Source organism: Vespula vulgaris, chromosome 11 (assembly GCF_905475345.1).
Source record: "Vespula vulgaris chromosome 11, iyVesVulg1.1, whole genome shotgun sequence".
Taxonomy (NCBI): domain Eukaryota; kingdom Metazoa; phylum Arthropoda; class Insecta; order Hymenoptera; family Vespidae; genus Vespula; species Vespula vulgaris.
Window position 1 is genome coordinate 4,846,021 of NC_066596.1, and position 15,727 is coordinate 4,861,747.

General features: G+C 37.0%; 1 protein-coding gene across 9 annotated transcripts in view; it reads left to right on the forward strand.

Moving 5' to 3' along the window:
* The window catches only part of LOC127067491 (uncharacterized), a 71,349-nt gene extending 59,504 nt beyond the window's left edge, over positions 1-11,845 (forward strand). For all 9 annotated transcript variants that reach the window (XM_051002466.1, XM_051002468.1, XM_051002467.1 and 6 more), the window contains 8 exons: positions 831-1,068; positions 1,164-1,399; positions 1,712-4,697; positions 4,977-5,152; positions 5,274-5,627; positions 5,693-5,920; positions 5,999-6,153; positions 6,233-11,845. In XM_051002466.1, the coding sequence (XP_050858423.1) occupies positions 831-1,068; positions 1,164-1,399; positions 1,712-4,697; positions 4,977-5,152; positions 5,274-5,627; positions 5,693-5,920; positions 5,999-6,153; positions 6,233-8,963 (7,104 nt within the window). In that variant the 3' untranslated portion in view covers positions 8,964-11,845. The remainder of the gene's footprint in view (positions 1-830; positions 1,069-1,163; positions 1,400-1,711; positions 4,698-4,976; positions 5,153-5,273; positions 5,628-5,692; positions 5,921-5,998; positions 6,154-6,232) is intronic.
* The last annotated feature ends 3,882 nt before the right edge of the window (positions 11,846-15,727 follow it).

A 15,727-nucleotide genomic window follows, 5' to 3' on the forward strand; every position in this document is an offset into this window, starting at 1 on the left:
CGTACGACGAAAGAAGCGATTCATTTAAGTGGTTTATGCTTTTGCATCAAAGAAGCCTCCAGATATCCTTCTGGATCGCTGCCCTTTTTTTTTATTTCCGCCGTTTTCTGTCTCTCTTTTTTTTTCCCATTGAGAAAAGAAACAGGATTACAATGGGGATAGTATTTCGAGGACGTTGTTGATAACGAAAATGAAAGGAATCTAAAATTAACTAGATCACCGTTTCAAAGACCTTCTGTAAATGCATTTAATGTTAATGGGCTAAAAGCTAATGAATTGGGAACCAGTGCACCAGTGCAATGACTACAATCGAATTCAATGAACTTAAACTAGCAAGTAAATGGAACTTTATATGTGTAATTTATACATGGTTTCCTTTTTATCGCTTACGTATTGATATCAAATTGATATAATATGTTTGAGCGTATTTCGTGTTTAGATCGATCGTCGGTAAATCAATCTACCTCTGGGATTTCCGATTATGGGATGTTGCGAGGAAATTCCTCTTCCTTGGTCGTTGGTTGATGGGATTACTTTCGTAATTCAATAACTGTTGATCGAACAGTGACACGTAACAATCGTGGTCTAGCTAAACAATTTGTTATGTCTGGCAAATGCTACGATGTTATTTGATAAAATAGCATTAAATGCAAAATTTAGATACTTTTAATATTTGTTTTTATTAAATATACATACACGCGGCCACGAATTAAATGCAAGAGTTAAAGCGCACTATGTTCGTTCTAAGACTAGAAAAGACTTTATTGAAGTTTATATTAAATCTATTATACCGTGCATTTCGTATATATTGTGCATATCGTATGTTTTAGTCTCCCGGAGTAGTGCCATTTTATGGAGATTCTAGTGCTGGTTTTCGACCGGCAGCTGGTTTCGGTAATACGGTATGGCATCAGGGAGTTGGTCCTGTGGGTGCAGTCGCGGTTGAAACCACGCCAGCTGCATGGCCACCTCAACAATTTATTCAACAAATTCCTGCTCCTAATCAGTTAGAAGAATTAAGATATCACACTCAATACAGCACCGCAACGCCTTATCATCCTCAGCCAGGTACATACATACGGAATTGCATAGTACAATTATTTTAAAAATACATAGGTATAGCTATATACATTTTTACGAATTGCTACGAATTGTCATTGCAGTCGCGTATCAACAGCAAACTTTTATAACTACTGATCAATCGGCATTTCAACGAGCCGGGACTACAGGACAATATACAATTACGGGGCAACCTTCACCCTTAACACCAGTGGCACCACAGACGGCAGCTTCGACACCTCAGAGGCCATTAAATGGTCAATTTATGGATCCTGCTTCAACACCAACGCAACCCGTTGGTTACGAAAGACAGGATTATGTTAACGGTTACCAGCAGCAGGTAAGGATTGCTAGTAAAACTTATTCGTGGCAATGTTTTATGCAAAGGCCATATTTTTATATTATATTTGAAGACGAAGCTTAACATTCGTTGCTAAAATACATATCAAATACAGTGATACGTGCAAAATATGTATTAAAGCAAGAAGATAAATTTAATTTTTTAATTATCACATCTACAAAATAGTAGTGCTTTAATCGTATCATTGGTTTAACACATGTATTACATAGCAAAGAAGAGTAAGCGTCTCTTCTTGCGGATGATAAAGCTGCAATCGATTTTAAGTTACAGATCGAATGATCCTCTTTTCAGGATGTGACAATGGCACCACCACCTTCAACTACTCCAACAAGCCGTAGTAGCTCCGTACACATGGATACCCAACAGGCACAACAACCGTCACAGCAGCAGCAACAGCAACCTCCTACGGACACGCAAGTAAAAGGATTTGCCACAATTGCTGCGAATAATGTGTCGGGAAACGAGATGCCTGGGTATCCACTTCAACCGGGCCCACAGAGTTTACACAACTCTAACGGATATCCAGGCTACGTGGAAATGGGTCAACAACAGCTACAAAATCAGTGGCAATCACAAGTTGCTCAACAACATCAGCAACAACATCAACAGCAGCAACATTTGCAACGGCAACATGCTATGTCGGATACTAGTCAACGACATATATGGACTGATACTAGTACGAGTTCAAAAATCAGTGGTGTAAATAATAATAATATGACGTGGTCGGATTCTACTCTTCAACAACACCATCAACAGCAAAAGTCTTCAAAGCAGCAGCTTCAGCAACAAAGTATGCAGAATACTATGAAGCAGCAAAATGAGCAACAACAAGCTATGCAGCTACAAGGACAACAAGAGTTATCAAGACCAGGTAGTCATATGAGTTGGGAAAATGGTACCGTAAAGGAACCTCAAACTCCTCAATCGTGGACTGACAATACTGAGAATCAACAACAACAACAGTCTCAACAACAAACTCAGGGAAGTTGGTCACAGCAAAGTCCTAAATTAAGAGATACTCAGAACTCAAGATTGACGCCATCTACTCAAAAACAACATCAGGGGTGGCCACAACATTCTCCAAAATTACCAGATCATCAGCAAAATCCGTCCCAACAAAGTTCAAGAGTAACGCCTTCTGGTCAACACACGTGGCAACAGAGTAGTCCTGAAATACAGACTCAACAAAATACAGGTCAACAAAATTCGGGATTAATTATATCCTCTCAACAAATACAACAGCAACAATGGTCGCAACAAACCAAACTTGAACAAAATCCAAGACTGACTCCCTCCAATCAAATGACATGGCCAGACACACCAACTAGTCAACCCAACTGGTCCCCCAATAGCATGAAAAGTGAATCCAGTCAGCAACCTCAACAACAGTGGCCAGATTCTCAACCTAGTCCAAGAAGAACACCTGGTCACCAATCTACAACATGGCAAAATCAATCATCGCAAGAAACTAAAATGGACAATCATATGACGTGGTCCCCATCTTCGGTAAGTGAAAATCAACCTACGTGGGGTCAGCATACATCGAAACAAGATATGCAAAATTCTGGAGAAAGAATCATGTGGCAACAAAATGCAGATAATAGTAAGAACAATGGATATTCGGATAATCAAGATAACCATGAAAACAATGTATATGCACAATCGAATCGAGTGAATCTGAACAGTCGGCTTAAATCAATGATTTTAAGCAAACAGCAACAACAACATCAACAGCAGCAGCAACATCAACAGCAACAGCAACAACATCAACAGCATCAACAGCAGCAGCAGCAGCAACAACAACAGCAGCAGCAACAGCAGCAACAACAACAGCAGCAGCAGCAACAACAGCAGCAACAACAGCAGCAGCAGCAGCAGCAACAACAACAACAGCAGCAGCAGCAGCAACATCTTCATCAGCAACATCAACAGCAACAGCAGCAGCATCAACAACAACAACAGCAGCATCAACAACAACAGCATCAACAACAACAGCAACAGCAGCAGCAGCAATTGCAACAACAACAGCAGCAGCAGCAATTGCAACAACAGCAGCAATTGCAACATCAACAAATGCAGCAGCAACATCAAGTGAATCATCAAGAACAGCAGCAGCATCTTCATATGCATCATCAAATGCAAGGTCAGCATAACATTAACAACATTATTGGATCAAATGGAGAATATGTCGGAGATGATCGATTACGAGAGTCACATGAAAATTCAGAGAAAATGCAAGAAAAGAGAACGGATCAGTACCTCAATCAATCGACAATCATGTCAATGGCGCAATCTAATGAAAATTTGACCGGTAATTTTTTATTGCATAGCCACCACCCTCGGGTCGATAGTTTGCCCGAAGGTGGTGGCTTATTAGAATGGACAGGAGGTGGAACCAATTTAACTAATCATAACGTACTAACAGAGACCGGTGTGACTGCTATAGAAAATTTTATGAAATTCGCGACAGAGGATAAAATCGTCCTTGAAAAACCTTCTGAGGAACAACAACGTATGCACGAACAAACCCAGCAACAGTTATGGAAAGACCATAATAAGCATCACGATAATTCTATTATAGAAGAAAAGACATTTCAGCAACAATGTGTTGAAAAAGAAACACAAAGACTCGAAAATCTACGAGAAGAAACGAACACAACTAAGAAAGCGAGAGAGGACAACCTTGACTTTATACAGACTGCGGATACTTCTGTCATCAGCAAAATCGTGGTTGAGAATGAACAAAGATCCGTTGAAATGAAGGCAGACCAGTCATCCACGAAAGAGGAAGATAGTTCGGAGGTAAAGTACGCTTCAGATCAAACCATCAAGCAGGAGAACATAGGAGAATACAATTGCGCCATACCCGAAAGCATTGAATCCTGCAATGTTTCTAGAGGAGAAGACCATACTACGCTGCCTGTAAAAGCTGAACCTGGTCAAACATCGCAGGATGCTTCGGACTATAAATTTAGAGGCGACGGTGGTCCCGCCAAAGTATCACCAGGTACTGGTTCATGGTGCTGTCGGAGAGGTGGCACGGAACAACCTACGCCGGAACACCTGCGCGAAGGTTGTTGCCAAGGTCTTCAGACGAGGGATGAAATATTAGCAGATTCTCAACAGAAATCAGACTCTGACATAAAGAATGAAGGACCTAATAGTCCGAAAAGCGGCAACGCGTCATCGACTACTAAATTGCAAGATCATTTGGACAAACTGAAGAACAATGTTAGGACCGAAGTACCGGACTGCAACTGCTTTCCTGCCGATAAATGTGAGTTGCTATTGCGTATTCAATACGACACTAACATTGAGAGAACACACTAACAATGAATATTTGCACACGAAAGAATAATTATATTCAAAAGTACTAATAATTACGGCCAAAATACATCGATTATGCGCTGTGTTCAGAGATCCAGAGAGAAGTGTGTACATACCTAACCCAATTCCTTCTCAAGGATATAACATACATGGCATAAATGTTTCCGCTTCTGTTGCTTCCTTTCGTTGAAACGTCGGTTTCGTAAATAAAATGAGGTTCAACCACAAGGTCCACCTGAACCCGGCTCGTACTACACTCATCTCGGAGCGGCTGCAAGTCTGTCTGATCTTCGGAACGATCTTGAAAGAAGAACTGGGCTGAAGGGAAATGCAATAAGGTTCGAGAAGGTCGTTTATACTGGGAAGGAAGGCAAGACTACTCAAGGCTGCCCAATGGCTAAATGGGTAAGTTCAATTTGAACGATATTTTGTATCATTAATTAGAAATTTATGATATTAGTTTAATATTAAAAATCGGTCTAAATTATACTGTGGTGATGGGATTGTAATATCAGTGATTCGCTAGATAATACGACGATCCGGCATCGATGAGAAGATCCTTTCCATAGTGAAACATCGACAAGGTCATAAATGTGCGACGGCATGGATCGTTGTAGCCATGGTTGCTTGGGAAGGAGTTCCAACTCATGAAGCTGATCGCATTTACTCCCTTTTGAGTCACAAATTAAATCGCTTTGGTCTTCCAACGACCAGAAGATGTGGTACTAATGAACCGAGAACCTGCGCTTGTCAAGGACTTGATCCCGATACCTGCGGAGCGAGTTTTTCTTTTGGATGCTCTTGGTCTATGTATTACAATGGTTGTAAATATGCAAGAAGCAAAACTGTACGAAAATTTCGATTATCCGTTCGGTCAGAGGTAAGATACTTCTAATAATAGCTATTCTTTCTTGGGAACACATGATATCAATGATTTTTAATCAGGAACAAGAGGTCGAAGAGAGGATGCACGTTTTGGCTACACTTTTATCACCTTTATATTTGAGCCTTGCACCGGAAGCATTTAATAATCAAACTCAATTTGAACGAGAAGCAAGCGAATGTCGATTAGGATTTAAACCTGGAAGACCTTTTTCTGGTGTAACGGCTTGTATCGATTTCTGTGCGCACTCTCATCGAGATCTTCACAATATGAATAATGGATGCACTGTGGTATGTAAAGCGTTGTAATGATTTTTTTTTTTTTTTACATTGATACGATTATGTGTGTACGATAAACTCAATTTATAGGTAGTAAGTTTGACAAAACACCGAACATTAGCGAAACCTGAAGACGAACAGTTACATGTACTTCCTCTTTATATCATGGACGATACTGATGAATTTGGTTCGAAAGAAGGACAAGAAGAAAAAGTTCGTTCTGGGGCTTTAGAAGTTCTGAATAAGTAAGTAACTTTCGTTGCATATCGATTATAAATTACTTGAATGATAATATTATAAGATAACAAATTATCGTCTTAATAGATATCCCTGCGAGGTCAGAGTTCGATCGGTTCCTCTTCAACCTTGTCGTCGGCATGGAAAGAAGAGAAAAGACGAGGAACCCGATACTGTTGCAAATAAAAAAGACATACAAAGGCACACTAACGCGTCCGATAAAATAATAGAAGCAACTCGTGCAGTGAATCATCATGATTTGTCCAGAACTCCAGCAAGAGATACGCAATTATCCTTAGAAATGGCTTCAATGTTCGAAGGTATGGATGCGCAATTACAAAGTTCTCAGGTATCATCGACGGTCCTCGATAGTCCAGTGTCTATGTATCAAGGTTGGGGTTATCAGGGTGAACAACAATGGAGTCGAAATGGTTGGCTAGATCAAAGAAAAAATAATTGGTTAAATCCCTGGGGAGAATATGCCTTTGGTGGTTTAGAAAGAGACACTAAAGTAGATCCTGATAGCACTAGCTTGGATGACATCAGACCACGAAGTACAGTTTCGCAAGAAGATCATAGACCAGGTTCAAGGAATTTACCAAACTCCACTATGGATTCGCCAAGAGGTACTTACAGTCATTCTCCGAGAGGTCATCCTATTTCTCCGAGAAGTTCTCATCCATGTACACCTGGTGAAGCAGCTTATGCCATGTCACCTAGAGGATGTCCATCAACACCTCAGGATCCAAGAATGGCTTCTCCAAGAAGTTCGGGATATCCTACTACACCTGACGGTAGTTACAATCATGCAACTTCTGCGAGAAGCTATCAACATATTTTTGAGACCAGACAAAACAATGCGTCTCCAAGAGCAGGATACTTTCATTCACCGACCCATTTAGATGTTATGCAAAAGAATTTACAATCACGAATACATCAATCACAAGTAAATACGAATAACATTCGTCATGTTGGTCAAAATAACATGGACAATCAATCTAGAATGAGACAAGATGCTAGTCAACAAAAATACTCTGGTGCATTGTCACAGACTTATTTAGAATCACAGAATTCTACAAGATTTATGTTACCAAAATCACAAACCGAGCCATCCTTTTCATCGAGAGTACAAAGTCACTATCTTTCCCAATCCGTTCAACTAGGAAGAAACGCTACATATCAAAATCAACATACCGATTCTAATTTAGGGGACGTTTTTCCTGGATATAGTGGTACTTCCTGTGTGGATGGTAATAGTCACAAATCACTTGGTGCTACGAACCCAGATTTCCTTCTTCAGGGTTCCTTAAATCTTCCATCTATTCCTGATCAACAAAGTGATGTGCAAGGTCTTCTTAGTTCAAGCGATCAAAAAAGGTACTTTGGTCGTTTGCAAAGACAAACGGACTTAAAATCTTCAACAACCCCTCAGTTTCCAACAGTATCTTCGGAGCAAGGAAGTTATGGAAGCAGTTGGAACATGTTTAATTTATGGTCTTCCGAAACTTCAAAATCGATGGAACATCAAACTCTCTTTAACGAGCATCAAAATGTGGCGGAGAAAATAAATAATCAAATGGATCATCAAAAAAATTCAACTTGGCCTGAAAGATTACCAAATGTTGATCAAGCAAAGCCAACTTGTTGGGAAACGCAAACCGAACCATCCCCTTTCCGTATACCCAAAGGAAGACCACCTTCGAGGACAACATCGGGTCAACATTTGTCTACCGATACCAATGCTTATCCAAACACATTTGCAAGAACTTTTTTAAAACCGCAGGAACCAGTAAGAAATAATGCTTTTGCGGATAGTTTAAGCAATGGGGTACAAACATGTGTATCCAATCAGAACCATCAAAAACGAACAGATTGGCATGATGAGAAATTAAGAGAAGGATTTCATGATGGACGACAAGAGATCGTTAATTCGAATACCAGTTCTTTAGCTTGGGCGGAAGAAATGAAGCAAGTCCAAGATTTACACGCTATGTCAAGCTTGGGCCATCCTCACGCATTTCCACAATACGGTTATCCTACGTACCCAGTTTTTGAAAAACCATATCCAAATTCTTGGGAAGGTTACAATTATCATCAGCCTTATCACCCACAAGCCGCACAATATCCTCCGCAATTTTATCAACAACCTAAAAGGGACGCCTGCTTCCATTCTCCACAATATCCGTATCAAGGTATACCACCGTATCAGAGTTTAAATACAGGCTGGCCAAGATGGGAAACTTCTCGTTGGGACATTTATGGACCTCCACCATACTTCCCGGTACTTCCTGAGCCACCACCGAAAGCGGAACCACTTGGTGAGGTAGCCGATTATTCCGACAACGAAGAGTGCTTCAAAGATCCACAAATGGGAGGAGTTGCTATAGCTTTAGGTCATGGTAGTGTTTTATTCGAATGTGCGAAACATGAGATGCACGCAACGACGGCCTTGAAGAAACCCAATCGTCTTAATCCGACTAGAATCAGTTTGGTGTTCTACCAACATCGTAATCTTAATAGACCAAGACACGGTTGGGACGAATGGGAAGAAAAAATGAGATTGAGGAAGTTGGGCGTTGTAACGACAACGACTACCAGCTCGTCGGGTACATCACCGTTGGTGTCCACAGCAGTTACTAGTCCAGCTAGTTCGGTGAATAACGAGAAGCTACCACCACTTCCTCACATATCTACCGTACCAAATTCACAATTCATGATGAGATCGCCAACGTATACAACCATGACCTGGACAACGCTTTTTCCTATGCATCCGTGTATGATAACAGGTCCGTATCAAGAAGGAGGAGCCATCGGATGAGCCATTAGCGGAAAGTACGATTCCAATCGACCGTGATTGCGGATCGTACCTGGGTTTGAGCGAATAACTTAAAAAAATGAGGGTACAGCGAAGAATAGGAGGGATCATTGTTCGTATAGCCATATTGGTGAGGTGTGCCTGACCGGCACTAAAAATAGGAACGATCCATATAGAGTTGAGCCGAACGAAAGCGATAGAGTGCGAGTGAGAGATAGAGAGAAAGAGAGAGAGAAAGAGAGAGACAGAATGAAAGAATGGAAGAGGCATTGCACGAATCGGTATCAACTCATTTCCAAAACCCGTTCTAGACGTATATTCTTCTTTTTTTTCTCTGTAAGATGCTCTAACGGGAAGACTTTAGAACTAAAGAACAGGAACAGAAATTGTCCAAATATGTATTTTGGAGCGCATTATTTTAATATTGGAGTAGTTTGTTATCGACGGAGCAACAAAACCAATCGCACTGCCATTTTTCTATCATACGTTTTGTGCGCGATACAAAAACACGAAACGAAACCGGTTAATGTGTCTCGATAATTAAAAAAGAAAGAAAGAAACGTGAAAAAAATAAAGAAAAGAAAAAATAGATGCTGCGCGCCCATAACGAACGACAATTAGGGCGTCCATCGCGTGATCTCCCCTCTTTTTTGGGGCTTCCTTTTTTTATACGAAACTTTTGTTAGATTCACGGTAAGATGATTACGTGTTAAACAAAAGAAATAATTAAAAGAGCGCGCGCACGAGGCGGATGATGAAAGTTGATGGAAAAGGCAAGTCACACACGCAGGTAATCGGGAAAGAGAGAGAGAGAGAGAGAGAGAGAGAGAGAGAGAGAGAGAGAGAGAGAGAGAGTGGGAGAGGGAGAGAAAGAAAGGCATAGGAAGATTAAATAAGAATAATAAATCGGAAAAGTATGAAAAATCGGAAAAGATATTTGTCATAATTCTACAATGTGGAAGAATAAACAAAAGAAAAGATAGGGATATGAATTATCGCGAATTTGAGATTGAACTTGAAACGCGTAAAAAATAATAGCGATCAATTTGATGTCTTACCGTGCACATGGCTTTGATACGATAAACTTTAAAGAAAACACAAAACATAAGTAAAAAAAGAAAAAAAAAATAAAGAAAAAAGTAAAAAGTGTTAGTATATTTGACCGTACGCTTAAAGTTAAAGATACCGCGTTTTACGCGCAGATGAGGAAAGATCACAGGTTTCGTATTGGTAGCATCGTAATTTTTCTTAGCTAGTCTACGCCTAGGCAACCGAATACGAAACGCTGAAGTAGACCATTTGCACACGCCTGCGTTCATGGACATTGCAAATATCATGGACGAAAAAGAAAATAAAAAAGGAAACAGCAACGTTTTGGAACGTTCTATTCGCGCGTCGTTATTATTATCTGGCACATTCTTTTACACATTTACGATGCCACATGTTCCAATTGATTGACCTACTTGTCCAGCGAAGCGTTTCGAACGTTGAAAAACAGTACATTCACACATACACATAACCACAAACAAGAAAACGAACAAGTAGGTGTAACCTCTTAGTTTCGAAAATTTTTTCGCGAAAGTCATGAGAGATTGCACAATTGTACATTATCGTCATTACTATACCACAATTACCGAGTATTTTTCCAGAAGGGTTCGTGTTACACACAACATCTATATTCACGCATATATACAAACATACACTCAAACATACACATGCACATACATCATTGTGTGAAGAGAAAGAGAAAGAGAGGGTTAAAGGAAACATAGGTACACGTACACACACGAAAGAAATGATCTCAAGTCTTAATAACTAATTAAACGATAAATATTCTCCTTTTCTCTTTATAGCCTTTGTAAATCGCGCTTGTTATTATTCTATACATATTCATATTTATTTGTATGCACGCGTTTGCACCTGTAGTTGTTCACTAAGTAAGTCGTGAGATATGGAAAATAGTTGGAGAAGGCGCGGATTATTAAAATACTAACCATTCGTCCTTCGGGTCGGCTGAGTACAAAGCATTTTTTCCTAACAATCATGCAATACGATTGCATGCAGGGATGACGTTATTAAATCTTTTATTATCTCCGTTTTGTTTCTCTTTTTTTTTATCTTTTATTTCGGAAAGGTACTACGTCTTCTCCGAAAAAAAAAAAGTTTTGACGTTCTTTACTTTATCGGCATGTTTTTCTTCTTTTCTTTTCTTGTTTTTATTTTATTTTATTTCTTTTTATATTCTCAATTATAATTGAGATTGACTTTTTTTTACGTACATCCTACGTATATTGTATGTTGAATATTGATGTTTATAATATTATCTATTTCCCATTTTTAAGGTACACGAGATAAAAGCGAATGGCATTGTTAAGTGCTATCGCAAAATAAGATAAAGTAATTTATCGAAAGTTGACATTAAATAGCGCGAGTTTTTTTTCTTCTTTTCTCTTTTTTTTATTTTTTTATTTTTTAATTTGAATGGGTTACTGTATTGTTATACCCTTCTCGAGGTTTTAGGCGGCTCTATAACGATGACTAATCTTTTCATTTTTTTTTCATCATTGACGATAAAATAAAAACGATTTGATTTTTTATCGTTCGGCCTTTGTAAATATTAGGCGACTGTTATTAGTAATTTGGAAATGCCCCGGTTCTTGATGAAGCACATTTTTATATAATCTTTTGTCAGTTTCTTTTTAGCTAATAAGATTAATTAATAATAATTAGAGAAAAAGTGTATGCGCGTGTGGATGGATGAGAGAGAGAGAGAGAGAGAGAGAGAGAGAGAGAGAGAGAGAGAGAGAGAGAGAGAGAGAGAGAGAGAGAGAGAGAGAGAGAGAGAGAGAGAGAGAGAGAGAGAGAGAAAGGGAGAGAACGAGAAAGTATGAATCTGAATAAGGGAGAAAATGAAAGAAAAAATTTGAAGATGAATGGAGTCAAATGGAAAAAAATGAAAAAAGAAATGTGAAAGAGAGAGAGAGAGAGAGAGAGAAAGAGTGAGAGAGAGAGAGAGAGAGAGAGAGAGAGAGAGAGAGTGAGAGAGAGAGAGAGAGAGAAAGGATCGATGTTTACACGGGGATCGTGTAGCTAAAATTCTACTTATTTATTTATTAATTATCGTCGTCGCGACTTTTTCGCTCGATCCAGCGTAAAAAAATTTAGATGGATTTTTAGATTATTAATCAAGCGCGCGATCTTTACGATAACAATAATAATAATAATAATAATAATAATAAAAATAATAATAATTATTAATAACTAATTAATTAATTAGTAAATGATATAATAATAATATTAATAATAATATTAATATTAATAATAATAATAATAATAATAATAATAATAATATTAATAATAGTAGTAGTAATAGTAATAATAATAAAAATAAAAATAAAAATAATAATAATAATAATAATAATAATAATAATAATAATAATAATAATAATAATAATAATAATAGTCTATGATGAATAGACGCGTAGCACCGGTTGATCGGAAAACCTTTCATATATATATACATATAAAAATTTATATATGTATGTATACATATATATGAAATAAAATATATATTTCTTCGCATTAAAAAAGGGCGAAGTTAAAAATAAGGCAAAAAAAAAATTACATAGAATAGTTGAAGTTAAATGAAAAGGAAGAGCAAAACGGAGACTTAGGAGAATCTACCCCACGTTCGTTGGAGTATTATAAGAATCATTAATATATTATCGTTCACATTATTAATGCATATTATAGTAATTATAGGCAACAATAATAATAATTAGTAACATAATATAATTTAATCTATTATTTATTATATAAGTTTTTGAAACAAAAAAGAAAAAAATCATAAGCATTATCATCGCATTACCGTTTACTTCACTTTATTTTTCTCTTCTTTCTTTTTCTTTTCTTTTTATCTTTTTTGTTTTTCTTTCTTATTTGTTGTCTTTCAACCGAGCTCTAAAGCTTGGATATAAAAAAGCGAACAAGCATGTAAACATATATATCAATTATTATAGCCGATATCTCCACAGGAAGTGCATCGCGTCTGACTTCTGGACTTTCATCCTTTTTATCTTGTCATCTCGTATTTTCGTGAATAAGAGAATATTTAATGGCGCATGAAAGAATAAAGCTAAAGAGATCGTGTAAATACTCGTGTAATACAGCGAATGCACACGAGTTTTTCACTCTTTACTCTAGTTGACTATACTATATTTTGCTACAGTTTATAACGTCAGATATTATATTAGAGAGAAAATACAGTGAAAAAAACCTTTATCTCGATTCCAATGCATATCATAAAAACGTTGCATGAGACGCGAAGAATGAAAATTAGAATGGGGTAAATAAAACTAAAGATAAAGATAAATAGGCAGTGAGAGGACCTTAACATTGAGTATGAAATCCGGTGAAAGCGTGCAATGAGTGATAGATTAATTACACACACGCACACGTATATACACAAACAAAAAAATAAGCGCATCGTAATCATCGATGCTCTCTCGTAAGTCACGATGCACGTTCCTCCTCGGTACTCGGCGCCGAGTTTAATCCTACGAAATTGTCGTACAAATATTTCCTTTAAATCTTCAATTCGTTCTCATCGATCTTTTATTTACGATTTTTTACATAAGGACGGACAGTGATCCGGAACGAGAGCACAATTGACACTCTTTAATTAACGATTATTAATTTATCTTCTCTTCGTTTAATAATTTCTTCGGGTGAGTTCAGTCTTTCGACAACTTCCAAAGCGCTCAGGCAAAAAGTATGATGTAAAATGAAGATAAAAAGAAAACAAAAATAAACAAGAATGAAAAAGATGGTAGTACGAGGAACGTATTAAATAGCGACAAAATAATTCATCGTTCCTTTGATCCTCGTGTCTACGTCCCTGATCAACAATTTTTTCGTACTACAAAGAGGCTTCGAATTTTTATTTTTTTTAAATCCTTTTTTATAATCAACGTGTGTGTGTGTATATATACATATATATATATTTTTAAAATGGCTATTGTAACATTATTGGGAAATTACGTAAAGAAATGTTTTTGTCTTGTAGAACTAATACAAGGATTGTCTTTATCTCATTTCGTATATATCTTTTTTTATAATCGAATCTTACATTTCGACGACTTCCAGATGCGTAAGTGTATAAACAAAAGAAAAAGAAAAAGTTAACTTTATCGTAATAGCTGCTTCCACCTGCTACAGGTTACATACATTAACAAATACTTGAACACAATCAGATACACAACACATATACACCTACAGACGCGTTTACTTAAAGAAACATACATAGATATACATATACACAAAAAGGGGGAACGTTTTCCTTTACGGGATGCAAAGTTAATACTTTATATAAAACGGAAACTGGAAATTTTAATGCGACGATGCCAAAATAGTATTAAAGGTAATAATTAGAGGTAAAATATTTGTAATAGTAAACGTAAAGTATATAAGGAAGTCACTAACGATATAAATAAAAAGGATGAACAAACACATACGTCGCATACATACGCAGACACATGTAATAATAAATTAAATAAAACAACGGTGACGTGGAAAAACATTAAAAGAAGAAAAGCACGAAAATATAAATATTTGGTTGGAAGGAACTTGCGAGAGCAGCGAATAGAAAAGGAAAAGAAAAGTTGAAAAATGTATTTTTTCTTCCAATGCCAAAAAGATGCCATTTTGTTTTTTACGAAAAAACCTACGAAAAAGTCCTAAAAAAAGCGAAGTGAGGAATGAAACTTTTGAGATAGTTTGTAGAAAGCATATGTAAGTGTAATAGTGGAAAAAATACTTGATGTATATGTCTTGTGAAGTAAAATAACGAAAAGAAAAAAAAAGAAACATACACTTGTCCGCCTTATGATGAAGAAGCAAAATAATACAATAGAAGAACGAATAAGAATTAAAGAAGAAAAAAGAAAACAATATTTGTAGTTTACAGTAAACAGAGTTTGAAAGAATAAACAATAGTATAATAAAATATGGACACGTCAGTGTTACATTGTCCAATACCTGATATGCAAAAATTGTGAGAGATGTTTGGTCGCACGAATAGAAAGAGAAAAAGCAGAAATGAATCAAAAGGAACCCTTTCTAATGAACGGAACGTACGTTTGTACTCATCATTTTTGCATTTGGGTATCATATAAAAGAAGATAAAAAAAAGGAGATAAAAAAATATCCCCGTGTCACCCACAGGGCATGCGCATATAATGTTATGTATACACCAATTATATATGTACATATATTTTTGGACAAAAAATCGTGAAGAGAAATTTTAAATCGAAATTAAGCTTTCGGCGTGGAAGGGCGGTAAACTCTTGGCAGACCACATCCGTTCGTATAATCGATCCTGGAATTCATCGTAATTTGAAATAAATAATAATGCTTTTTAATTGCGACAAATGATGAACTTGTAAAAATAAAATAATCGATACATTCTAGCCGTCTATCGATCGATCGTCTTCGAATTATCTTCCCAATTGGATTCTTGGATCGATCGACGTAAAATGCGAGTACTCTCATTCTATATATTTTAATGGGGAAAAAAATAACAAAATAATTAAGGAGTCTTATTAACGTTGAGTCTGTCAGGTAGTTGACTACGTGCACGCGCCGAAATCAAATGTATTTATAAATATTTATTTACGCGAGATGAAAGAATGGAAAGAAAATCTAATATATTGATGACGATTACGTAAATGGTCGTAAGTTAAGCTGTAATTTTTCTAATAAAAGGAAAA